The sequence below is a fragment of the Nycticebus coucang genome, chromosome 4, assembly GCF_027406575.1.
Source record: "Nycticebus coucang isolate mNycCou1 chromosome 4, mNycCou1.pri, whole genome shotgun sequence".
In the NCBI taxonomy this organism is placed as follows: domain Eukaryota; kingdom Metazoa; phylum Chordata; class Mammalia; order Primates; family Lorisidae; genus Nycticebus; species Nycticebus coucang.
This window is the reverse complement of record NC_069783.1, coordinates 7,396,448-7,422,403: the sequence shown is the minus strand read 5'-3', so window position 1 is coordinate 7,422,403 and position 25,956 is coordinate 7,396,448. Positions and strand designations below refer to the sequence as shown.

The following is a 25,956-nucleotide window of genomic DNA, read 5'->3' as shown; positions in this document are numbered from 1 at the left end:
AATAATGCTTAGGACTCAAATGACAGCTCTATAGCCCATTTTTAGAGTTTTATTTCAAGTTATTTTCAGTCATCTAATTACCTACTTAATAAAAATAAGATAGTTTGTAGATGAAAAAAAGAAGCCACAATTATTTATCGATGGTATTTAGATCCTGTTAGTTGTGGTAAGACCAAGCTATCTATTCTCACTTTAATGGTCGTAGACACTAGTATTTCCTATAGGAAAACGGGCTGTGCAGGAGCCATGGTATTATCCTTTCTAGAACTCTACTCTAAGATCCATTGCAGCTTCTTATTTTTTTGTCTCCTTCTTTAGTCTAATTTGAGAACTTAGGGGCATAGAAGCCAACTATCTGCCCAAATAAATTTGATATGAGCTATGAAGAAAGAGAAATTTAGAATAAATGTGGTAATAAAGGAATTCTAGAATTTAATTAAATGTTCAGTTTTTGAAAAACGTTGGCCCTAGTAATTAGGTACATGTTCACAGAGGCTTAGGAGTATATTCTATTTTTCTATTCAGACAAGGAGACAAAAGTGAAGCAATGGCATTTTACAATAAATTCCATTCTTGTGAAATTTAACTGTGTGGTAGGCTGTGTATGAAGTCGGTTACAATGCATGCTATAGTTATAAATCTCCTATAGGTGGATTCCGTACTTGTTTTTGAAAAATCCACTTATTTAGGGTATAAACTCTAGGGTGTGGAATAGAGGTAAACTCCAGCAACTTGGAGTGACACTATTCTTGGAATATATACTGCGGTGTTCTCATATCATCCAGAGATTTTTTTTTTTTTCTTTTTTGGTCTTATTTAAGCTAATACTTTTTGTAAATAATCTTGATAGTATACTAAGATTCTAGTCTGCTTTTTTAATTAAAAGAGATTGTGAGTTAATATTCATAAATCACTTAGAACGTAACACATGATAAGCTTATAAATATATTAAATGTAAAGAGAATTTTTATAAGGTGAAAAAGTTATTTTTTAAAGAACTTATATTAAATGAACAATATAGAATGTAAGTAATATGTTTTAAGTTTGGGTTTGCCATCTTACAGAATTTGTAGAATATGAGGAAGTTTTTTTCTTTTGTTTTGTCACTTGCATTACAGATTTTGGAGTTGTATATTATTGGTTAGTTTCATTTGCTAAATCTCATTACACTTTGATTTCTGTAATTGTTTACCCCCCTTTTTTTTTGTTACGTGTTTTTCCATAGCCATTCTTTGCCCCATACCTTTATACGCCAAGGTATTGCCCTGGCGGTTCCCACCATCTCATCTCACGTCCATCAGTAAAAACGAATTTGCCCAGAGATCAGAGCAATGGCCTAGTAAGTATATAAAAGGGTAACTGAACTATTAATCTAATAATAAACATAGATAGCATTAGAAGTTTGGTTATTTCCTAAAAGAATGCAATTTATTTTATAAATAGTTTTAAGAAGCATAAGCTATTACTAACATAAAATATATTTTTGTTGTCATTTCTGGCAAGTATCTATGGAAGGAATACAGCTAGCAATGTCAGTGGATAAATGTCGGCTTGTTTACAACCAGAGATGTCTGGCTTGTGGTATAATTATGTTTGTTACCAGAACTTTTAAAACTAAACCTTTATATCCACTAATTTCTAATTTCTTTTTAAAGGACGACATATACTACATATAGATGTATAGTATCTATATGTATCATGTCAACAGCATGGTGTAAAAAATAAAGGGTGTATTGCAAGAAGAGCATTTCAATTTAATGGCAGAAATTAAACAGGATAAGGGAAATTCTTCAAATGTATTATTGAATCTAATTAAACATTAGATTAATTAATTAGAGTACTTAGATTAATCTAATCCAAAACAAAAGATATTTGTGCCCCAGATATTAGGCGTTCCTGTTTAACAATTTGCAAAAGAAACTCCCTATTAATGTATTTTTATATGTTGAAAGGCAAACAGTCATAGAACTTATACTACTATTTAAATTGTCCAGGGAGAGTGTAGTCGCATCAGTGTTTCAGTGTGTGCTGTTATTCTGACATCACGTTCATGTGTCTTCGTGGTTTGGCTCATCCCTCCTCTGCCTGTGCACCCACACTCTCCATTTTGTGTTGTTAGGAAGTTATCAAGGAGGATGCTGCCGAGGGCCTTCCTTCACCCACAGACCCCTCCAGGGTAACAGAGTAGTCTCGTGGTGTGGCCTGCCAGCGTCTGGTTGCTTGTGCAGCGTAACGACTGTCTTACCGTGATGACAGCAGCTCACTAACTCTGCCTTTGCTGTGTGGTGGGCTAGTGTAGAGCTGGGCGCTAACAATTGTGGGTCATCAATTAATTCAAAACTAGTACTTAACTTTACCCATTGTTTCCCCTGCTTTCCCCCTTTTCAGTGACATGGGGTGGGATCCTTTTTATTATCCTGTAAGGAAAGGATTTTCCAGCAACCATCAGGGGTGTTCTATTCACCAATTCGTTCCCTTAGCATTGGAGTCTAGTTTCACCTCTGACTGTTTCTGTTAAACCTGTAGTTGGTATTTTTCGTGTAGAATATTTTTTAAAATATCCCACATCACCTTTGAGACTATAAGAAGACATTGTGAGCTGGATGGTGTAGACCAAAAATGCATCTTCAGGAGCTCTCAGTGTCCAGGATCAGTGAAGTCTTAGTGTCGCCTGGGTGCAGTGCTGCCTTGCTGTGCTCATGAACATGATGAAGTTCCCAGGTCAAAGCAGGCGGCATGTAAAGGGAATTAGTTAATCTTTTATTTTTCAAACACTAGAAGGTAGGTTTCTTTACTTACCTTACAAACAAACAAAATCTTGTGGAGGAAACCACTTCATAAAATATTATGCAAAATTTTGTACTTAGTAATACAGAATACCTCATGCCCATCAACATACGGTCAATTTAACTTAAAGCTATGCTGAAATGTGGCCCCGCAGTTTGAGCTAATATGGGGAAACATGCCATCCTAAGTTTATCCTTAATTTTTAATTTAAAACATGCATTTGGGTCGGGAGTAGCTGTTTAACTTCAATTGCCTTTGAGTTAATATTAGTGAGTGGAAAAAACGGGAATCGTTTTGGTGCTTTCGGTGAGGGGTTGATGCTTCATTTTAAGCCGTTAACATTTTAGCTGACATGTTTGGGTGACTTCACTTATCAACAAACAATAGACACAATAAACCACAGTAATTCTGTTGGGGTGTTAGGGAATCTTTAATCTGGGATCATCACCACTGTACGCAAGACTGACTTTTAGTTTAGCCAGAGAACCTTTAATATGGAGATTCATGCGTGTAGTGCAGTGCTCTGAGCTGAAACCCTCAGCAAATTGTTGACGAAAATCAGATACTATGAAGAATTTGATGGCCATAAGGGTGCTGACACGCAGACATTCACTTGCTGGAGAATGGAGACAAACACTTGTCATTAAAAGATACCAGTACTTTCAGGGACCCACGAAGGGGCAATTAGGCAGATTTTAAGATGACTTTTGGATAAGGGGAAATAATGCGGTTCTTGAAATGTGTTTAGAAGGCCAACAATGGATAGTAGAGGGGCTGTATGTATATTAATGCCTTTGTGGAGTAAAATAACCACACTATCTACTGTTCTGTTACTATTAAAAGATAGTTTTGTGATTAGCTTAGTGAATAATAGATGCATCCTTTGTTTTTAAGAAATTAACAGGGACACCAGCATGCAAACTTTGCTTTGTACAAGACTTGTAAAAGTAAGTAGACATATGTTCAAAGCTGATCAAGAACCATGGTGGAAATGTGAAGAATCTGTACATGGGAACAATGTCAAGGACTTTGTAGATGGACCAAGAGACAGTACTTGATAGAAAAGTATTTAGCCCTGGGTGGCTCAGAGAGCTTTCTAGCTCTGTGGTAGAGAATCTGTACTTCTGGACAGCAGGGTTGCCCATTGATTCCGTCTCTGCTCACTCAGCTGTCCCCTGCATAACACTGGTGAGAAGAGCTGATTATCCATAAGTTAGGACCTACACAAATGTTTTTAGACACATTGTCATGTCATTACAACCAAGGGATAATTTTGTTTAAAAAAAAAAAAAAACAGACCACAAAGTGTTAACTAGCTACCCTCTTTTCAGAATATAAGGGTTCCATCTTTACCATAAGCAATTTATAACAAACCTTTATAAAGCAAATCTTTAAGAAAATATTTGAGTTTTCTCACTCTTGAAGGAATCGGTCTGGGTGAATATTTTATGAGGAGGACTCCCCAGGCAATCAAAGCACTATCAAAAATACACTAACTGGGAGCTGATCAAACTAAAAAGCTTCTGCACAGCCAAGAACATAGTAAGTAAAGCAAGCAGACAGCCCTCAGAATGGGAGAAAATATTTGCAGGTTATACCTCCAATAAAGGTCTAATAACCAGAATCCACAGAGAACTCAAACATATTAGCAAGAAAAGAACACGTGACCCCATCTCAGGGTGGGCAAGGGACTTGAAGAGAAACTTCTCTAAAGAAGACAGACTCATGATCCATAAACAAATGAAAAAAAGCTCATCATCCTTAATCATCAGAGAAATGCAAATCAAAACTACCTTGAGATATCACCTAACCCCAGTAAGAGTAGCCTACATAAAAAAGTCCCAAAACCAGAGATGTTGGCGTGGATGTGGAGAAAAGGGCACACTTCTACACTGCTGGTGGGAATGCACACTAATGCGTTCCTTCTGGAAGGATGTTTGGAGAACACTTAGAGACCTAAAAATAGACCTGCCATTCGATCCTCTAATTCCTTTACTAGGTTTATACCCAGAAGACCAAAAATCACAACATAACAAAGACATCTGTACCAGAATGTTTATTGCAGCCCAATACATAATTGCTAAGTCATGGAAGAAGCCCAAGTGCCCATAGACCCACGAATGGACTAGCAAATTGTGGTACATGTATACCATGGAATATTATGCAGCCTTAAAGAAAGATGGAGACTTTATCTCTTTCATGTTTACATGGATGGAGCTGGAACATATTCTTCTTAGCAGAGTATCTCAGGAATGGAAGAAAAAGTATCCAATGTACTCAGCCCTACTATGAAGCTAATTTATAGCTTTCACATGAAGGCTATAACCCAACTATAGCACAGACTATGAGGAAAGGGCCAAGGAAGGGGAAGGGAGCGGGGAGGTTAGAGTGGAGGGAGGGTAATGGGTGGGGCCACACCTACTGGTACATCTTAGAAGGGGTACAGGTGAAACTTACTAAAGGCAGAATACAAATGTCTACATACAATAACTAAGAAAATGCCATGAAGGCTACTAGTTGAACAGTTTGATGAGAATATTTCAGATTGTATACGAAACCAGCACATTGTACCCCTTGATTGCACTAATGTACACAGCTATGATTTAACAATAAAAAAAAAAAAAAACAGGGCAAGAAAAGGTATCTGTGCTGTGGGACTTCGGTGGTGAGTACATGAACTTACACAGGGAACAGTATCTTATAGAACTAAATATACTCACACACACAAATGAGTGTAAGTAAAACTGGGAGAATCTGAATAAAACTTATAGGTTGTAAAAAAAAGAAAATATTTGAGTTTTCTCATATTAAGGAGCAGTTATAGCTTGTGAAGTCTAGCCAAGGACTTCTCAGGTAAATTGTAGGTACATTCAGTGTTTCATAAAAGTGAAGATTTAAAAAATACAGGCCTCCATGTTACCTCTTTTGCCTTGTAATTTTATAATAGAGAAAAATATATGCCAAATTGTGAACCTGGGAAAAAAATATTATCACTAGACCCAAGACACGGCTCTCCCGAATATTAGCGCTAGTAGAAAGGACGAGTGTTTTTCATACTTTCAAAGCATAGCAGCCCACCCTTAGACATGAAATCTTCATCAGGACTCCAGTTTATAAACTAGTAACAGCCCCACCTGGGACTTGCCTTCCGCCTTGCCATCCCCAGGGAGTGCTGGTGCCCACAGTCTGGTCCAGCTGCCCTGCACGGCCCTGATTAGGAGCTGGAATCTCTGGGTCCTGTCTCTCAGTCTGCTGTCCTCACCACGCTGCCGGCTCTGCTCCTGTGCAGACGAGTGCCATAGGTCTTTCGTCTTCTGAGTTAGATAGACCCTGGCAATGAGCTTGTTGCCTTGGATGGATTACTTAACCCCTCTGCTTCTCAGCTTTCTTGACTGGGAAAAGCAGACCTACCTCATAGGTCTGATTTAAGGGTTACTCAGCCTCAGTCTATTTTAAGTACTTTGTTATTACTACCCAAAGGCCAAATGCCATGAAACTTTAAAGTCTCAGAATAGGTTGGGTGGCTTACACCTGTAATCCCAGCACTTTGGGAGGCTAAGGTCACAGGATCATGATGGTGTCACTTTGGCCCAGGTGACAGACTGAGACTCTGTCTCTTAAAAAAAACAAAAACTCAGAAATAAATTTCTTTAGGTTAAATAATCTTTGTCTTGATAGTGGAAGTAATATACAAATACTCCAATCAGGTTAGATTAACTCAGCTTCTTTATTTGTTGGTGTTTCTTAGGCCCTCCAGAAGTGTTAATTGGTTTGTTTTCTTAGAATTTAGAAAAATATCTAGATTATTTGAATACTTTTCAAATACTTAAAAAATTTGAAAGCTTTCCAGGCATGTTTTTATCTTGGTATCTTTACCTTTTTTTTTGGTCTAGTCCCTCGTAGGAAACAGAGGTGTCTTAGTCCATAGCTGTCGCTATGAAGGAACACCTGAGGCTGGGCGATTTATCCAGAAAAAAAGTTTATTTGGCTCACAGTTCTACAGGCTGTACAAGCAGCGTGGTGCTGGCACATACATCTGGGGGGCCTCAGGCTGCTTCCACTTATGGTGGAAGGGAAGGGGAGGTGGGGGGTGCAGTGGTGGCACAGCAAGCGAGAGGAGAGGTGCCGGACTCTTCTTCACAACCCGCTCTTGTGAGAACTAACAGAGGATAACTCGCTCACCCTCTCTGAGGCAGGGCTGACCCCAGGACTCAAACACCTCCTATTAGACTCCACCTCCAGCACTGGGGGTCAAATTTCAGCATGAGCTTTGAGGGGACAAACACCTAAGCTATCAGCCCGGTTGTTCTGTGACCCAGGATGGAGGGCCTGCGTCCAGCCAGGTCTTTTCAGTGGCTTGGTGTTTTCTCAAAGAGCTGCTCTTAAGATACTGGCAGCCTGTTTTACTTTTTTTTTTTGTTAGAGACAGAGTCTCACTTTATGGCACTCTGGTAGAGTGCTGTGGCATCACAGCTCACAGCAACCTCCAACTCCTGGGCTTAGGCGATTCTCTTGCTTCAGCTTCCTGAGTAGCTGGGACTACAGGTGCCTGCCACAGTGGCCGGCTATTTTTTTGTTGCAGTTTGGCTGGGGCCGGGTTTGAACCCTCCACCCTTGGTATATGGGGCTGGTGCCCTACTCACTGAGCCACAGGCACTGCCTACCAGCCTGTTTTAATTTGAGGGTTGCTGTTCCTGTCAGTAACTGTGTTTCAATGAAAAGCAGGTTTTTTTTTTTTTTTGTTTCTTTGTTTTTGAGACAGAGTCTCACTATGTCACCCTTGGTAGAGTGCTGAGGAGTCACAGCTCACAGCAACCTCAAACTCTTGGGCTTAAGTGATTCTTTTGCCTCAGCCTCCCAAGTAGCTGGAACTACAGGTGCCCTCCACAATGCCCAGCTATTTTTTGGTCAGAGTTGTGATTGTTTTTTTAGCAGATCCTGGCCAGGCTCGAACCCGCCAGCCTTAGTATGTGTGGCTGGCACCCTACTCGCTGAGCTACGGGCGCCAAGCCTTGTGTTTGTTTTTTTTTTTTCTTTTTTTTTTTTTGAGACAGAGTCTTACTATGTTGCCTGGGGTAGAGTGCTGTGGTGTCACGGCTCACAGCAACCTCAAACTCTTTGGCTTAAGTGATTCTCTTGCCTCGGCCTCCTGAGTAGCTGGAACTACAGGCACCCGCCACAACGCCTGGCTATTTTTTTGTCGCAGTTGTCGTTTTTGTTTAGTAGGCCCAAGCTGTGCTCGAACCCACCAGCCTCAGTGTATGTGGCTGGCACCCTACTTACTGAGCTGCGGGTGCTGAGCCTTGAAAAGCAGTTTTTACAGGAAGGGGTGACAGAGCATTTCTTCACCCTGTCATCCTCCCCTGGATTGGATAATGTTGAGTACAGCAGATGCCTGTGTCATCCCTCACTGGTTCAGTAGTTACTAGATATAAGATGCATTATACTAGGGGGATACAAAATTGATAACAGTCCTGCTTTCTTGGAGTTTGTGGATCTGAGGGCCCTGAGTGTCAGCGCTGGTAAATCATTCTTTCTGGACCTTCTCTGCCACAGGGTTTCCTTGATATCTTTAGAGAGCTTCATTCGTATCACTTGACACCGTCTTGCAAAGGCGTGAGGATAGTTAACACAAAGTCTGATTGTGAAGAAGGTCAGAATGACAGGGGCAGCGCTGATTCAGGCTCCTGATGCAGTGTGCTCTAGCGCTGATGAGCACTGCGGGGTTGATAAAGGTGTGAGAGTGAAGGGCTTGGTTTCCATTAACCAGGATCCAGTCGGTGAAGGGACCAAGTAAAAAGTATGGAAAGGAAGGGTTCACTTGTGGATAATATTTATTTCCACCACTGGTTTAGAACTTACAACTTGTTTTCAGTCAAGCATGTGTCCACACAAGCTGTCTCATTGTCCAGGAGCCTTGGACGGCACGTTAAGGTTGCCACACGTAAGGAGCTGGGGCTTTGAGGCTTCGCGCCAACTGCAGGCTCAGGACAGCACTTCCTGTCAGCTCCCCGCAACTCCAGCCAGAGCTTCAGCCGGCTGGGACATCATAAACACCTTTTAAAGTGTTTTGGAAGTGGACTTTCATGATTAGACTGTTTTTTTCCTTCTATTGAAGTCTAGTGAAACGTCATACTCACTTTCAGCTTGAAGGTCTTTGTGCCAGGCTTCAGTTCAAACAGACTTTTTCCCTAAATAATTAATATATTTCAACCAACTTGCTTGAGATATTTTTATAGAAAGGATACTACAGTAATGCTACTATTGAATCTTAGAGTACAGTTAAAAGCTAAAAAATAACAAAATTGTATTCATTGCAGGTATGCACCCTCTTATTAACCTCCACCCCGAGAGATTGCCTTTCAATGCAGTGTTAGGCCTTACCTGTCAATTTGACCTACTATCTCAAGTAGTTTGAAGAGTAAGTTACGTTTTTCAGCGAGGTTAACAGTAGCTTTGTCTTGTGTTCTGAGTGACTTATAAACTGTAACTTCCTTAGCACTCCTGTTTTGGTATTTGACTCCCTATGTAGTCACTTTGTTTTTTGAGGCAGAACCTCACTTGGTAGAGTGCTGTGGCATCATAGCTCACAGCAACCTCAAATCCTGGGTTCAGGCAATCCTCTTGCCCAGCCTCCTGAGTAGGTGGGACTACAGGCGCCCACCACAACGCCCGGCTATTTTTTTAGAGACGGGGTCTCGCTCTTGCTCAGGCTGGTCTTAAACTCCTAAGTTCAAGCAATCCACTTGCCTTGGCCTCTCAGAGTGCTAGGATTGCAGGCATGAGCCACTGTGGTCAGCCTTTCCTTGTAGTAATTTTAAAAATCCCTACTTATAATAAGGTTAATAATATAAACTAAAAAACAAAACTCCCATGAACTAGTCCAGATATTGAATATGCTAAAAGAAAGACACCTAACGCTAGGCTAGCAAAGTACCAGCACAATTGTGCTACAATAGTATTGTAAATTTACTCGGATACAGTATTGCCACTCATCTTGGATTGTTTAAAGCATTTTAAGAATCTTTGCTACAGTATAATAAGTACAGAAAAATAATTGACAGCAGTTGTTTGCTTTGCATTAGAGTTTTAAAAGTTTACCTCACTATGATGGTTATGTTCATCGTACTTCGCAGGTTTTTCTCCATTAAGTTTATAATTTCTTGACCTTTAAGGCTCTTAGTGCCTTTCTTTTGAAAAGATATTTTAGTGCATCTGCTGAGTACATACTCAATAAACAAAACCCAACTGAAAGTGTGTTTTGAGCATGAACAGTAGTAGGGTAGCTGGAGATTGTGTTTTATGAAGTAATCATGGGGTAGCCCAAGTAATTAAGCCTTAGCAAGAATATTGACCTTTCATAGCTAATTTGAGTCACTTGGTCTTCTTATTGAAATGTATGTCCCATGATTTATTCTTCTAACACAAAAAAATACAGATTCTGAGAGCACAAGTTGAAGATTTCCGAGCGCATGCTGATGGCCTTACACTGTGTGTGCCTGTGCTCGCCTCGCTGTGGTTTGCTGCTGAGTGGCCCGTTCAGAATTAGGGAATGACAGAAGGCTGCTGTGTGCCTATACACATGGATGTGTGTGCGTTGGGTGTCCTGCATCCTGTTCCCTTTGTTTTATTCCTTCCTTATGGTCCTGTGATTCTGGATCTGACAGACAGAGACAGGTGCAGAAACGCTGAGTGAAATCTGACTCGCTGCTATCGGACTTTTCTAAGCAGTCATCGGCACTTCATGCTGGGCTGTTCATCAGTCTGTGCTCATTTGATACCTTTGGTTTATTTTATTAGTTGTTTGTAGCCATTGCATGGCACTCATTTCTGGTTAATCAATTCTAAACTGATTTAACAAGTTTATCAAAGGTGGTAATGTTTCAGAGTGTAGTTTTAATCTCCTTACAATATAAAATGAAACATCACCTCAAGGTAATTACAATATTTTATTAGCTTCACTTTTGTGTGGAGAAATTCTAATTTGCATGCACCTTTTTCTACATGCAGTTTCCCAAATTAGAAAAAAAATTTTTTTTTTTTGAAACAGTCTCACTTTGTCACCTCGGTAGAGTGCCATGGCATCACAGCTCCCAGCAACCTCCAACTCTTGGGCTTAAGCAATTCTCTTGTCTTAGCCTCCTGAGTAGCTGGGACTGTAGGCGCCCACCACAGTGCCTGGCTATTTTTTTAGAGACAAGGTCTTGCTCTTGCTCAGGCTGGTCTTGCACTCATGAGCTCTGGCAAACCACCTGCCTCAGCCTTCCAGAGTGCTAGGATTACAGGTGTGAGCCACCACACCCTGCTAAAATTAGAAATTTTTAAAAAAACAAATTCTGACTTACAAAATCAGTAAGCTGAAATGACCTATTCTTGATTTACAACATGTAAATTTCAAGTAAGAATGCATGGTAAATGTTAAAGTATTATTTAAACTGTTTCATGTATTTTCAAAGTAATATCTTAGTTTCTATTAAGAATTTACCTACTTGCCAGGTGCGGTGGCTCACGCCTATAATCCCAGCACTTGGGAAGCTGAGGCAGGCAGATTGCCTGAGCCAGAATGAGAACTTGTTTCTATAAAAATAACCGGACGTTGTGGCCGGTGTCTGTAGTCCCAGCTACTTGGGAGGCTGAGGCAAGAGAATCACCTAAGCCCAAGAGTTTGAGGTTGCTGTGAGCTGTGATGCCCCAGCACTCTACCAAGGGCAACAAAGTGACACTCTATTTTAAAAAACCCAAAAAGGCAAAAGAACAAAAATGAATTTACCTACTGAGTTACTGAATATGCTTTTTACTGTTTCTTTAATCACTTTTTGTGCTCTTTCTCCTTCCTTTTATGAAATTTGTATCTAAAAATCATTATTTGGTTATAAGGTTTCAAAAAATTTTTATTATGGGCGGCTTCTGTGGCTCAAAGGGGTAGGACACTGGCCCCATATGCCGGAGGTGGTGGGTTCAAACCCAGCCCTGGCCAAAAACCACAAAAAAAAAAAAAAATTTATTATATATGATTATCTTAGAAAAGACCTGGCAGATAGTTACCATTTCTCCTTTATTCAAAGAAGCATATTGTAACACATTTTCGTTAATTGATAACTTATCCCAACATAGAGCCCAATTTACAAATAATCAAGAGTCAGACTGTAGTTTTGATGAAATCACAGAGATCTTATGTCCACATGTGTGCTGTCTTTTCTATAAAGCTTTTAAAAGTCATTCAGAGGATATATTATGTAACATACACAACCATGTGTATGTATATTCTGCATAATGCCTAATGAAGGTTAAAATATGTTTTAAAGTAATAAAATATGAAAGTTTTAAAGGATGGTTGCAGTTAACACTATGTGGAGTTTTTTGCTTTATAGGAAAAGGGTAGTGTGTTTATTAACATGTCTCTGTGGCTGAATTCTCAGATTCTTCCTGGAAATGAAATGCTCTTTCATACCTTACATGCCACCCCCCAAGCTGGCAGAGTTAATTTGGCTCATGTCTGTTATACTCATCCTTTTTAGTACAATCAGAAATAGAGTTTGAGGGGCTTTTTAAATCAACTTTTTATTTTAAAATAGGTATAATTTTAGACATAAAGAAAAGGTAGAAAAACTATAGAATTCCCTTAATGGAAACATCTTTCATAACCAGAAATTAAAATGATCAAAAGTAGAATCATTAAAGGCAAAAACTAAAATAGACACAACGCGGTGAACCAACCTGCAGACGCATTTGTTTTTTGCCGGCTTTCCCACTGATGCCGCTTCTCTGGTCCGGGTCTGATCCCAGTTCTGCTTGCTGTCACTTCTGCTTTGTCTCCGCTAATCTGTGACAGCTCCTGGTCTTTCCTTGTAGTTCAAGACCTTAAATAACAGTTGAAGAATACTGGTCAGTTACTTTTTAACATGTCCTTCCACTTGGGCTTGTCTGATGTCTCCTTGTGTTTGGAAGGAGGTTGTACCTCACAAGAGAATCACAGGGGTGATGCTGCGTCCTCGGTGCAGCTGGTGAGGGTTGTGCCGTCCCTGAGTCTTCCCACCGGGAATGCCAACCTTGGCCACTTGGGTAAGGTGGCGTCTGTCAGCTTTCAGCAGTGTAAGGTTTTGTTTTTCCTTTTGTAAGTAATAAATCTCTTGGGGGAGACACTTTGAGAGTGCAGACACCTGTTCCTGCTCACACTCGTGCTGACTGATTTTCGCGGCTGTCGGTGGATCACTTGCACGTCCCCGTCAACTGTGACGGCTGCCCAGTGACGCTCTTCTGCCTCCTCTTCAGCATGTTTTAGGGAATTCTGTAAGGAAAAGCTGTCTCTTCTTGCTAATTCATTCACTTACTCAATTATTTAGTTATATTGGGATGCAGTTGTGGACATTTAATTTATCTGTGAGGCATAATCTAGTATGATCATTATTTTGTTGATCAAAGTATTCTTCTTTGATTTTTGAACCAAAAAAATGTAAACAAGTGTTAATACTTTCAGAGTGAGGAGGCAATTGAGGAATAAAAGCATTTCAAAGACAGAATGAAAGATCTTTAAAAGATAAATATTAATATACTATACACATTGCTCAGCAATAAAAAGAAATGAAGTCCTGGCACATGTGGTGAGGATGGATGAGTGAGTCGACCTGGACAACGCACTAAGTGAAGGAAACCAGATACAAAGGGTTGCGGACCGTGTGATTCTGTTTATGAGCCCTGTCGAGGACAGGCAGATCTATAGAAACGGAAGGTAGATTAGTGGGTGCCAAGGGGGTGGCGAATGACTGCTAATGGGTACAGGAGTTCTGCGTGGGGTGATGATTTCACAATTATATAAATATCTGAAAATCCCTCTGTCGCACACTTTAAATTGGAGAATTGTATGGCATGTGAATTGTACCTCAGTCTAGCTAGCTGTTTAAAAAGAAAAGATAAACATAGTTATTAAAAATTATAGCATTTTTCTAATAGATAATAGATAATTAATACTTTGAATATTGTGTTCTAGTTGGCCAGGTAGAACTATACAAGTCTGACAATTAAGTTTGCAAACTCATCCTAGAAAAGGTGGTACATACATCATTGCTGAGTATCACTCGAGGTGTCCTCTTTAAGAAGCTGTGCACCCACAGTGCCTAGCCCACCCTTTAAAGCAATTTTAGAGCTCTTTTTCTGGAATGACCATCAAAGTTGTCATTGTACGGCACACAAAAACATGCAAGAACAGTAATGAACTCCCCTGACACAGACACAGCCGTGAGACACTGGTAGACAAGCTTCACAAAACCGTACCGAGTAGTTAAGTGCGTGGGGTGAATTCACAAACTTGTCAGACCTTGTACAGCAGCATCTCTGATGGTCGTTCCAAAATTGCTTTGAAGGGTAGACTAGGCACTGGCATTGGTGCACAGCTTCCCAAGGGCAGAACTTCAAAGGTGACTGTAGTGATGTGCAGCACGGAGCTAGCTATATGATACTTTTTCTGGATGAGTTCACAAATTTAATTGCCAGGCCTCATACAGAGATATGAAAATTAAGTTATGTAAAGACTTTTTTGCTGTTAGCATTTTTGGAGCAATTGAACCCTGCACCATTAATATGGCATATTTAAAATCTATATTTAATTAAAAATAAACTGTAAATAAATGTGTTTGGTACACTGTATTCCAGGTCATTCGTTTCCAAACTTTTATGCACCTGTGTCGTATTTGTAAACTTGCTAAGACTGCCTAACTCTCCTCTCCTCCTCCGTCCCTGCTCCGGCCATCTGTTCATATGGCGGCATTCCCTAGCTATGTTTGTATTTCTCTGTAATACAGATGCATGTTATACACATGCTGCACATACTACATGTATACGTATTTATCAGTAAGTAAGAAGACTATTACATTATGCTTCCCTGTTACAGATAATGTTTAACAAATAGCTAACAGGCATCTTTGGCTGTGCCGTAGTTTACTTGTGCCCCCACACAGATAAAAGGCAGTAGAAAATATAAATTCACGTACCCTGAAGATATTTTAAATTTTTACTTTTTGCTTGAAGATTCGATTGAGTGTAAACAAGACAGATTGGTGGCACATTATCTCTGTCCTCTGTATTTGCTTTCTCTTCATAGTGACTCTAGTTTCTGTAACCTCATCCAAAATAGGGAGTTGGAGCAAGGAAAATAGGAAGTTATAAAACCTGATAAGTAGTATTCTGGTCCAGCCCTACCTCTGCCTAGCTGCTTATCCTGTAACTTCGGAGTCCCAGCCTCACCCTCTTGCTCTCAGCCTGCATGTCTGTGATTAAGGAGGTGGCATCTGTCACTGGCCGCAGGCAGAGCCTTCGTTAATATGTCACCACATTCAGAAAATGTTTTTCTCCTAAACAAATACTAGACTTATTTATCATTTTGACTTTCTTTTAAATGAGAACAAATTTTGATAGACTATATTTAGTTTTATATGTTAAGAAAATAACAGTGTTTTACGAGTACATGATTATTGTATGGATTCTAAAGGAAATTATAGATCCCTTGGATGTAAAATATGTTCAAGAGCTGAACATTGTAGCCATTTAGTCTGTAGAAATATTTAAAGCTGCTCAAATGGTTAGAATGTGCATCTTAAAAATGACTTCCTAGATTTACTTTTTGTATTCCTGTAATACAGGCATCAGTAGTTTGCCCCTGTGTTGCCCCTTTCGAAACCTCTGTCCTTCCTAAGGACAGCACCTTTCTCTCTTCGGTTCAGCTGTAAACATTCGAGAAGTTGCCCTAAGCTTGGTTCATGGAATGTTTTATCTTCTTAGAAGAGTGTTTTTGGTAAGGCTGTCTCAGCTGTAATAAAAGCTACTCATTAGCGTGTAACAGTAGCTAATCTGTCCCCTAATAGCATTTCCTTATGTTACACACATTTGCTGTTTTTACTTTACTTTGTAGTATAACTTAATGTGTTTGTCTTTGTCACGTAACTACCTGTATCTGGCATTAAATGCTACTCATACCTGTATTTCCCCCCGACTTTCTTAGGGATCAGGCCCAGCCCCAGGACCAGTGATAGCCCTGAACTCGCTCAGTGTGGACACAGTGTGTGAGAAGCTGAAACAAATAGAAGGGCTGGACCAGAGCATGCTGCCTCAGTACTGTGCCACAATCAAAAAGGTGACGTGCCCAGCACAGGCTCTCAGTGGAAGGCCTGATTCTTACTATGTTGTTTCCTGGAATGCCCCATTGTCTCTAAGTTTATAAATGGATAAAAGAAAATAAAGTAGCTGTATTACAATGTTAATTTTTTTTATTAAATCATAGCTGTGTACATTAATGCAGTCATGGAGTACAATGTGCTGCTTTTATATATAATTTGAAATATTTTCTTTTTTCTTTTTTGAGATAGAGTCTCCAGCTATCACACTGGGTAGAGTGCTATGACGTCACAGTTCACAGCAACCTCAAACTCTCGGGCTTAAGCGATTGTCTTGCCTCAGCCTCCCAGGTAGCTGGGACTACCAGTGCCCGCCACAAGGCCTGGCTACTTTTTATCACAGTTGCCATTGTTGTTTGGCGGCTGGGACTGGATTTGAACCCGCCGGCTCTGGTGTACGTGGCTGGCGCATTAGCCGCTTGAGCTACAAGCGCCGAGCCAATTTGAAATATTTGCATCAAACTGGTTAACATAGCCTTCGTAGCATTTTCTTAGTTATTGTGTTAAGACATTTACATTCTACACTTAGTAAATTTCACATGTACCCTTGTCAGATGCACCATAGGTGTAATCCCACCAATTACCCTCCCTCCACTCACCCTCCCCACACAATGTTAATTTTTTAATGAGTCACTACAAAAGTTTGGAGACAGACTGTGTTTGTGGCCCATTGTTTCACCGCAGAGAAGCACAGAATCAGTCGACAGCATCCTTTCTGACGGGCTTGTGCAGGCTTCAGCTTGCTCCCTGCTTGGCTTGTCAGCAGTGCTGGGAGGGCTTCATTTGTTTCTGTCCCAGTGGATCGTATGTTTCTTGATTTTTGTGTATCTCAGAATTTTTGCAATGACCCATGTGTAAGTAAAAGAGAGTCTTGATGAGAAAGGTAAGGCTCTAGGAGTTTTTAATGTTGAAAAAACAGTAACTCAACACTTCCAATGTGGAAAAGGGACCCTTTCATGTTCTCTCGCATCATCTGGTCCTTGACTCCACCAGAGTGAGCTGCACCTGCTTCCTTCTCCCCAGAGTCTCATTTTGTGTCATATGGGACTTCAGATCATGTCACATTTGTTGAAACCACATAGGTTTGGGTTTGCAAGGCCAGTGTATTTGCAGAAGTTTATTTCTTCCAAGATCCTGTTCTTGGTGATTGTAGTGGCTACCAGGAAGTTGGGCAGTGGGACTTGAGATTCTGGGGGAGGCGTCTCCTATCTGAGGTTAACCAAGTCCGTGATGGTAGATATTTCCACCAAGTTACACTTTTTTCCACCCAAATACTGTAAGAAAGTAGAACTTCAAAAACAAGCCTCTGATCAGTCTCTGAGCCCTGGAGTTTGAGGCTGCAGTGAGCTGCGATCACACCATTGCACTCTAGCCCTGGTGACAGAGCAAGACCCTGTCTCACAAAAACAAGCCTCTGCTATTTGTATAAAAAATGGATGTTTACATGGATGGAGCTGGAAAATATTCTTCTTAGTAAAGTGTCTCAGGAATGGAAAAAAAGTATCCAATGTACTCAGTACTACTGTGAAACCAATGTATAATAACTCACACTTGTATATGAAAAATGAAACACAACTTTAGCCTAAGATGAAGGAGGGAAGGAGAGGGGGAGAAACGGGGAGGGGTTGGGAGGGATAGTAGGGAGACCACAACTACGGAGCACATTGCAAGTACAAATTGGATCTATCATGTGTAGAACACAAATGTCCTAATGCTATCATTGGGTAAATGAGGTGAAAGCTATGCTGATTAGTATGATGTAAGCACTCCAATTGTACAAATAATCAACACACTGAAATTGGCATAAATGTATACATGATCTATGTACAAAAGACTTAATAAAAAGGAAAAAGAAGAATGGCATCCTCCAGAAGTTTTTCAGAGACTTATGAACATACATAGGTACCATTTAACTAATCTTAGGCAGCGTTTAGCCAGAAAGGTTTCAGACGATGGCGGTTTAGTCAGATGATGGCAGTTCCCCACCCCACAGAGCCATTCGTGCTGATGGTGGCGTGAGTCAAGCACCACCTTGCTCTCTGCAGCCCTGGGCAGTGCCAGGGAGAGTGTGGGATGTGCACCGAGTCCTCTGCGGTGGTCTCGCTCCCAGCAGGAGGGTGGCTTCCTTCCCACTCACTCTGACTCCAGGCCTGGGGTCTGCAGCCCGGAGTGGCAGCCAGTTTCTTCCGTGCTACGGGCTCCCTTGTGCTGCTATAGTGGGACCTTTACCACAGACGTGCTGTTTTTCAGAATTAACTTGGAAAAACAGAACAGTGTATTGATTTTAAACATAGGTATCTCATAATTTTACCAAAGTTAATAAAGGCAGGTTTTATATTTCATAAAATCAGTAAGCTACCTCGTGACCAAGCACACCTCTGAGGACAAATAACCTTTGTTACTTCTAAGGTTAGAAAAGAAACACTGAGCGTTTGCTGTTGTTCATGACAGGGTACGTGGTTTTGGAAATAGTTGGGAGGGGTAGCTCTTGGGTTGGTGCCTAGAGAGCCATCTGCTCTGAGCTTGAGCACAGTAAGGCACTTAGGAGATTGGGAGTGTTGTATGTTGTTGACATTCAGCTTGTTCATTGTATTATTACATGAGATGATAGCCTTTTTTAAGGTCAGCCTTTCTAGTTGCAAATGACTTTCCTTAAATGAAATATAAGTGTACTTCTTTTTTGTTTTTTAAGATAGAGTCTCACTATGATGTCACCTTTGGTAGAGTGCCGTGGCATCATAGCTCCCAGCAACCTCAAACTCTTGGGCTTTAGCGATTCTCTTGCCTCAGCCTCCAGAGTACCTGGGATTACAGGTGCCCGCCACAACACCTAGCTGTTTTTTTGTTGCAGTTGTCTTTGTTGTTTGGCAGGCCTGGGCTGGATTTGAACCCGCCGGCCTCAATGTATGGGGCTAGTGCCGTAAGCACTGTGCTATAGGCACCGAGCCGTAAGTGTACTTCTTAATCACTAGGAATTTAGAACATGTCATGATTTGTCCTTATATTTGTACTTTCTCTGATTTTTACTCAGGCAAACATAAATGGCCGTGTGTTGGCTCAGTGTAACATCGATGAACTGAAGAAAGAGATGAATATGAATTTTGGAGACTGGCACCTTTTCAGAACCACAGTAAGATATTTATAACATTATCTTAACATCCAAGATTATTTGTAACATTGTATAAATCCAGTATCAATAAGTGTACTGGTCTAAACTAGTATTGAAAAAGTGTTGTAAACTACGTCATATACTTCTACGCACCCTGGGTTATAGAGCACACAGCAGCTCGTGGCACCTTCTGCCTATTTGATATTTCACTCAGAAATCTGGGGAAGAGGCTGCCCCTACTTCTTCACGCTTCCACTTGACAGAGACTCCCCTTGACCTAACTCTGGTTGGCTCTCCCAGGCCCTGATCTTCTGTGTCTCCCAATAAACTGCATTGCCCAGTTTAGTAAGAGTCCTGTTAAAGTTGACAAAGCCCCCCCTCCCATATGTGATCACCTTCAATAGCTGACCACATTCCTCACCCAGACCCCACCTCCCCCGAGTGATGTGTGGTCATCTGGCTTTGGGCTAGCCAGACCCTCCACCAGGGCTTCCTCTTGGTCTCGGTCATCCCGGCCACCAGCCCCACCCTCCACTTGCCCATGCTGGAGTCAGAGTCGAGCCCAGTGTTACCCCGAGATCTCTTTTCTCCTGTAGTGATAGTCCTGAATAAAATCTGTTTTGACTGCTCTAACTACTGCCCAGTTCTGGTTTTCAGTGACACATTCCAGTTGTATTTTGCTTTGTTCTCAAGTTTTAAACTAGAGTAGCAATATAATGGGCTAAGCAGAGTGTAGTATCTGTGGTGATTTCTGCCATTATTTCTTATAGTATTGTAAGCAGATACAGTACAAATTCAGTATAAATTCACTTACCAGAAGTACGCTTACTCAATATAATAACTTTGTAATGTTTTATTTTTATAAACTATTTCTAAAGTTTCTAAAATACGGTTTATGGCAGTGGTTCTCAACCATCCCAATGCTGCGATGTATTTTCCTTGTTACAAAGGGGTTGTGACCCATAGGTTGAGAACCTTTGGTTTATGGGCTGTGCACACTGGTAAAACATGTAATCCCAGTACTTTGGTAGGCAGAAGTGGGAGGATTGCTGGGGCCAGGAGTTCAAAACCAGCCTGGATAACATAGCAAGATCCTATTTCTACAAAAAAAAAATTAAAAGTTGGCCAGACACAGAGGTGTGTGCCTGTCAGCCCAGCACCTCAGGAGGCTGAGGCAGGATTGCTTGAGCCCAGGAATTTGAGACTATGGTGAGCTGTGAGTATGCTGCCACACTCCAGCCTGGGTGACAGAACAAGACCCTGGCTCAGGAAGGGAGGAAGGCGGGAGGAAGGAGAGTCAATGTAGATATTTATCATATGCTTCTTCTGTTAAAGATACTAGAAATGAGAAACGCAGAGAACCAGGTGGTTCCTGAAGATCCACGTTTCCTCAGTGAGAGCAGCAGCGGCCCCGCCCCTCACATTGACCCTGCCTGCCGCTCTGCACACGCTGAGCTGCCGCACACTGAGCTCTCCAGCCAGACACCCTACACGCTGAACTTCAGCTTTGAAGAGTTGAATACGCTTGGCCTAGATGAAGGTGCCCCCCGTCACAGTAACCTAAGTTGGCAGGTATTTATTAAATGCCTTTTTCCATATTACCGAAGAGTAAGGGCATTATTCAATTCACTGAGAATTCACCGGCCCTTTATACAGTCATTCAGAAAATGCCTCCTGAAGTGGACAAGGTGGAGGGTCCCCTGTCCTCAAGGAGCTGCTTTCATCTGGAGAGGGACAGTCAGTGAAATAAAGGGAAAAAATAAGGTCACTTAGAAATTGATAAGAACTGTGGAGATAATCAGCAGTTGAGGAGTGAACAGGAGCTGGGCTTCCTGAGTTAGGGTGTTCGGCAAATTCAGCCTTTCACTTGCAAGTTACCTGTTAAATTCATTCATCACTGGCTAAAGTACACCTTTATCAGAACACCTGCCACGTGCCTATTCCCTTTCTGAGCACGTGCTCTGTGGGCAGCTGCTCTCTTCTGCTGACCTGTGTGACACATAGGTGAGTTCTTCCTTTGGACATCCAGGTGCGGAGTAGGGACAGGCAAAGTGAGGGACAGGGAGAGGAGGAGAGGGGTCTGAGAGGAGCTCCCCCCCTGGAGAGGTTGGAGCAGGGTACCGAACAGACGTGAGGGAGGAAAATAAAAGTACCTGTGAAGAAATGTCTTCTAAAGGGGGCCGTGTTCAGGAGAGGCCTTGCCTATCACTCTGCCACCTTCAGGAGAGTTGGCTTGGTAGTAAAAATACTTTTCTCCATATTATCCACCTACTTTAACCATTGACTGTCGACTATTTATAGTATTGATTCTGTGTTAAGATGAAAATTATTTATTTTGCAGTAAGCTCTGTCTATACTTGATCCTCTGTCTCTCTATCTCAGCAGCAGAAGCTCTTTTCTTTTCCCCAGGGTTCGTTTTAAAATTTCTTAAGAAATCCTTATTTTGAGCTTCATCATGCTTGGTATTTCCTACCATGACCTGAAAATTCAGAGCTTTCCCATTAATGCAGCAGTTCTCCAACTTTTCTTTAATCACAGGCTTTACACACATTTAAAATCTGTATTTTCCAAAACAAAAAATGTGGTGAGAATAGTCCTGTTTTGCACATTTCTCGAATGCCTGACCTCATGGAAGACCCTTAGGCTGTCATCCTGCTTCCGTGTTGCAAATCTCTTGTGACATTACATATCTCAGCCCCTGGACACTGACTGGACGCTCTTGTGAGAATGAGATTAAGAAGGCAGATGACACCTTTGTATTCATGTAAGAACAGTTTTGACCTTGTGGATGCCCTGGAAGGGGGAGCACATGTCACTAAGAACTGCTGCCCCAGTGGATGGGAGGATGGCTCTGTCCTCGCTGTATGAATGTGGTCACCGGGGCCTCTCTAGGACATAGGACATCTTCTTCCTCTGGAAGGAGGACTCTGCTTTGCCTCTACTTTGTTGGAGCCTTTGCTCTCATCCCTTCTTAAAATTTCTTGATTTTTTTTTTTCCTTCTGTTTCCCCTTCTTTTTCCTAATCTGTGCTTGTTACTCTTGTTTATTAGGTTTTCTGGGATCTAAAGCATTTCTAGTTCTAAAACTTCAGGTTGGAAATCAAGCTTTAAAAAAATGTTATTGCTCTGTTTACTAGGGCCAAACTGTTGGTCTCATAGCTTTTTATAAACTTTTGCCTAAATAAAAGTTAAAAGTTTGAAGTTATAAAAACAAATGATTTGGCTGGGTGTGGGGGTGTGCACCTATAGTTCCAGCTTCTAGGGAGGCTGAGATGGAAGGATCACTTGAGCCCAGGAGTTCAAATCTAGCCTGGGCAGCACAGTGAGACCCCATCTCTCAAAAAAAAAGTTAAATTAAATTTTTAAAAAAGGTGCTAAGATTGTTTGTTAATACAACATTTAATTATACATTTAAATATTAATGATAAAATGATTTAATTAAAAATGTTATAAAGCTTTCTAATAACAGTTATAAGGTCACAGCTTTTGTTAAACTGTCATATAAAATTATTTTAAAAGAACTTGGTATTTCAATGACTTTTAAAATTGTTAGTGTACATGTATTTTTTTCTAAGCTGTTATTTATTATGCCTTATTTTTTTTTTGCTTATTTGAATTTTTAAATTATTTTTTTTCTGTCTTCACAGTCACAAACTCGCAGAACCCCAAGTCTTTCGAGTCTCAATTCCCAGGATTCCAGTATTGAAATTTCAAAGCTTACTGATAAGGTGCAGGCTGAGTATAGAGACGCATATAGAGAATATATTGCTCAGATGTCCCAGTTAGAAGGGGGTGCAGGGTCCACGGCCGTCAGCGGCAGATCTTCTCCACACAGCACATACTATATGGGTCAGAGTTCATCAGGGGGCTCTATTCATTCTAACCTAGAGCAAGAGAGAGGCAAGGAGAGTGAAGCAAAGCAAGACGATGGAAGGAAGCCCTTTCTGATGAAGAGGGGAGATGTTGCAGATTACTCGTCCTCAGGGGTTTCCACGAATGACGCCTCGCCCTTGGACCCCATCACCGAGGAGGATGAGCGGTCCGATCAGTCAGCCAGTAAGCTGCTCCCCAGCAAAAAGCCCTCTGAAAGGTCGAGCCTCTTCCAGACGGACTTGAAGCTGAAGGGAGGCGGAATGCGCTACCAAAAACTCCCGAGCGATGAGGATGAGTCTGGTACAGAAGAGTCAGATAACACTCCGCTGCTCAAAGATGATAAAGACAAAAAAGCTGATGGGAAAGCAGAGAGAGTGTCCAAGTCTCCAGAACATAGCACTGAGCCAATTAGAACCTTCATTAAAGCAAAAGAGTATTTATCGGATGCCCTCCTTGACAAGAAGGATTCCTCAGATTCCGGAGTGAGATCCAGCGAAAGTTCTCCCAATCACTCCCTTCACAGCGAAGCCGCGGGGGAGTCCCAGCTCGAAAAGGCAAATCTCATAGAGCTGGAAGACAACGGCCGCAGTGGCAAGCGGGGCCTCCCACACAGCCTGAGTGGCCTGCAGGATCCAGTCATGGCTCGGATGTCCATTTGTTCAGAAGACAAGAAGAGCCCTTCCGAGTGCAGCTTGATCGCCAGCAGCCCTGAAGAGAACTGGCCCGCATGCCAGCAGGCCAGCAATCTGAACCGGACACCCAGCACCATGACCTTGAACAACAACAGCGCGCCAGCTAATAGAGCCAACCAGAATTTCGATGTGATGGAGGGAACCAGGGAGACCTCACAAGTCATTTTGAGGCCCAGTTCCAGTCCCAACCCAACTGCAGTTCAGAATGAAAATCTGAAGAGCGTGGCGCACAAGCGCAGCCAGCGTGCCAGTTACACCAGGCTCCCCAGAGATTCTTCAGAGCTCCGTGCAGCAGCCCCTCCTGAGAGCACCGGCTTTGGAGAAGAGAGAGAAAGTATTCTTTAAGTGAAACAAACAGCGGTAGACTAGGATCACTATACCCTAAGGACCAGGAGGCCCTGGAGTTTGAATCTATCTAAGCACATCACCTTTATCTATTTCATTTACAAATAATTAATGGATGATAAGGATGATAAGACCTTTGGTAAAAGAGACACACACTGTACAACAGAGGAAAGCCTAAGAAATGGTGGTATTCCAGTCGTCCTCTCTTGTCACTGCAATTAGAAGCTGAAACGCTCTCTGACACTACACTTTTCACTTTTCAGGATGAGACGAGAACTAAAGATAGGTCAGAAGTATTCTATTACATGTAAAGGGCTTAATTTGGCAAAGAAAATAAAAATTTAGGGACTCTCTTTGTAGAACATTTAGTCATTGAACTTTTGAGGGAAGGTATGGAATTAGATGAAGGAAAAACTAATTTTGCTCTTAGAGTTTAATCTAGATAAGATTTTACAGGTTATGGAGTAGCCCGGAAGTAGATGCTCATTAAATTGAGAACCAGTGTTCTGAGTAGTAGACAAATTGCCTATCATAGAGGTTTTAAATTTTAAGTAGTAAATATATAACAAAGAGTGTTTTAAAGATTGAAAAGAACGTTGACAGTACCCCAACGTGGTGCAATGGGGCCATTATGGGCTATTGGAAAAGTAGGTGGGGGAGGGCCCGTGACCTCCTTATTACCTGGATACTCTACTCTTCAGATCCCAGACCTGGCTTCAGCACTGGCCATCTGTGCCCAGGAAGCCACCCTGGTGTGTTCTGCTCTTTTAAATTGGGTGCCCAACTTTTTCTTAGTGAGCTGAGCAATGAGTAGGGAAAACACATTAACTGGAATCAGGAGGCATCAGTACTAATAGGCACTCATGGCTGTTTATGGAATGAGTGAGTGAGGAAATAGATCAGAAAGGTCAGTGACAACTAACAAGTGACAAGGACATTTTAACCAGGTAAAACTAAATCATTGCCTTCCGTCACCAGGGCAGTTTACCTACTTCATCTGTTCCTAAACCAGCATTTTAATTCTAAGGGAGGATCATAAGAAAGGAAAAACATTTTTTAAAAAGTTTTAAAACATACAACAAAGCAGGGGTTTATAACAAAACCTATAAAACTGATGTGACTATAAAACTGTACTTTCCATTAATTGTTAGCAGAGGTGAGATGATCATGTTTATGTATTGTGAGAGATAGAAATGTACTCTGTCATCGTGTATTGAATTTTTTCTTGTCATTTTAACATAGCTTGTTTATGTAGAATTAATCCTGGCAGAATATCCCTATAATCACAGATAGGATCATAGAAGATGAGGTCACAGAGATTGTCTAGAGTCAGTGTTACACTTGCCATGTTTATCACTTAATGGATTTTTATTAACGTGCTGATAAATTATTTACTTGACCAGTCATTGTGCTAAATAGTTGCTCTTTTGTCTATCATTGCCTTGATGTTTGAGTGTAATAGCATTTTAATGAAGTGTTTGTTTTGCATGATCTTTAACAAATGTTTTAAGCAATTAAAAGAAGACAGGATGTTATTTACATGATATATTGAAGTCTTAACATTTTAATATTTATGGTGTTTATTAGTTTGTAGTATTGTATGACTAGTAATGATTTCAGAGGCAATATTTTGTTTCTTTTCAGGTGAGTAGTTGCAGCTTACTATCACTGGAGTACATTCTTGGCACTGTGTGTGAAATTCAGACTAGAGTATTGCGTGTACAAATAGATTTAGAAAACAATAAAAAAATTGCATGCTATTCTGAGTCATGAATTTTTATTCACTGCGGTGATGATGATTCATGTTTTGATTAAAAATTAAAAGTCATGTGTGTGTTTGTGTCGTTGTATGTCTAAAGTTTATTAAAGACTTGCAGGTTCATGTGCAGCTATGTAGTTGGCTTAAGTGTTCTGAACTGCTCCCAAATGGTCTTTCTGAGAGAACTTGGCTCCTAAGTTCCAGGGCCTAAATGGTGTTTTTGTGA

At 41.1% G+C, this 25,956-nt stretch overlaps 1 protein-coding gene across 13 annotated transcripts in view; it reads left to right on the top strand.

Moving 5' to 3' along the window:
- KIDINS220 (kinase D interacting substrate 220) overlaps positions 1-25,731 on the top strand; it is a 121,316-nt gene extending 95,585 nt beyond the window's left edge. For 5 of the 13 annotated variants that reach the window (XM_053587643.1, XM_053587641.1, XM_053587642.1 and 2 more), the window contains 6 exons: positions 1,226-1,339; positions 2,120-2,176; positions 15,782-15,913; positions 18,985-19,083; positions 20,398-20,634; positions 22,709-25,731. In XM_053587643.1, the coding sequence (XP_053443618.1) occupies positions 1,226-1,339; positions 2,120-2,176; positions 15,782-15,913; positions 18,985-19,083; positions 20,398-20,634; positions 22,709-23,971 (1,902 nt within the window). In that variant the 3' untranslated portion in view covers positions 23,972-25,731. The remainder of the gene's footprint in view (positions 1-1,225; positions 1,340-2,119; positions 2,177-15,781; positions 15,914-18,984; positions 19,084-20,397; positions 20,635-22,708) is intronic. The other 8 variants (XM_053587648.1, XM_053587645.1, XM_053587649.1 and 5 more) reach the window with 2 other exon arrangements.
- The last annotated feature ends 225 nt before the right edge of the window (positions 25,732-25,956 follow it).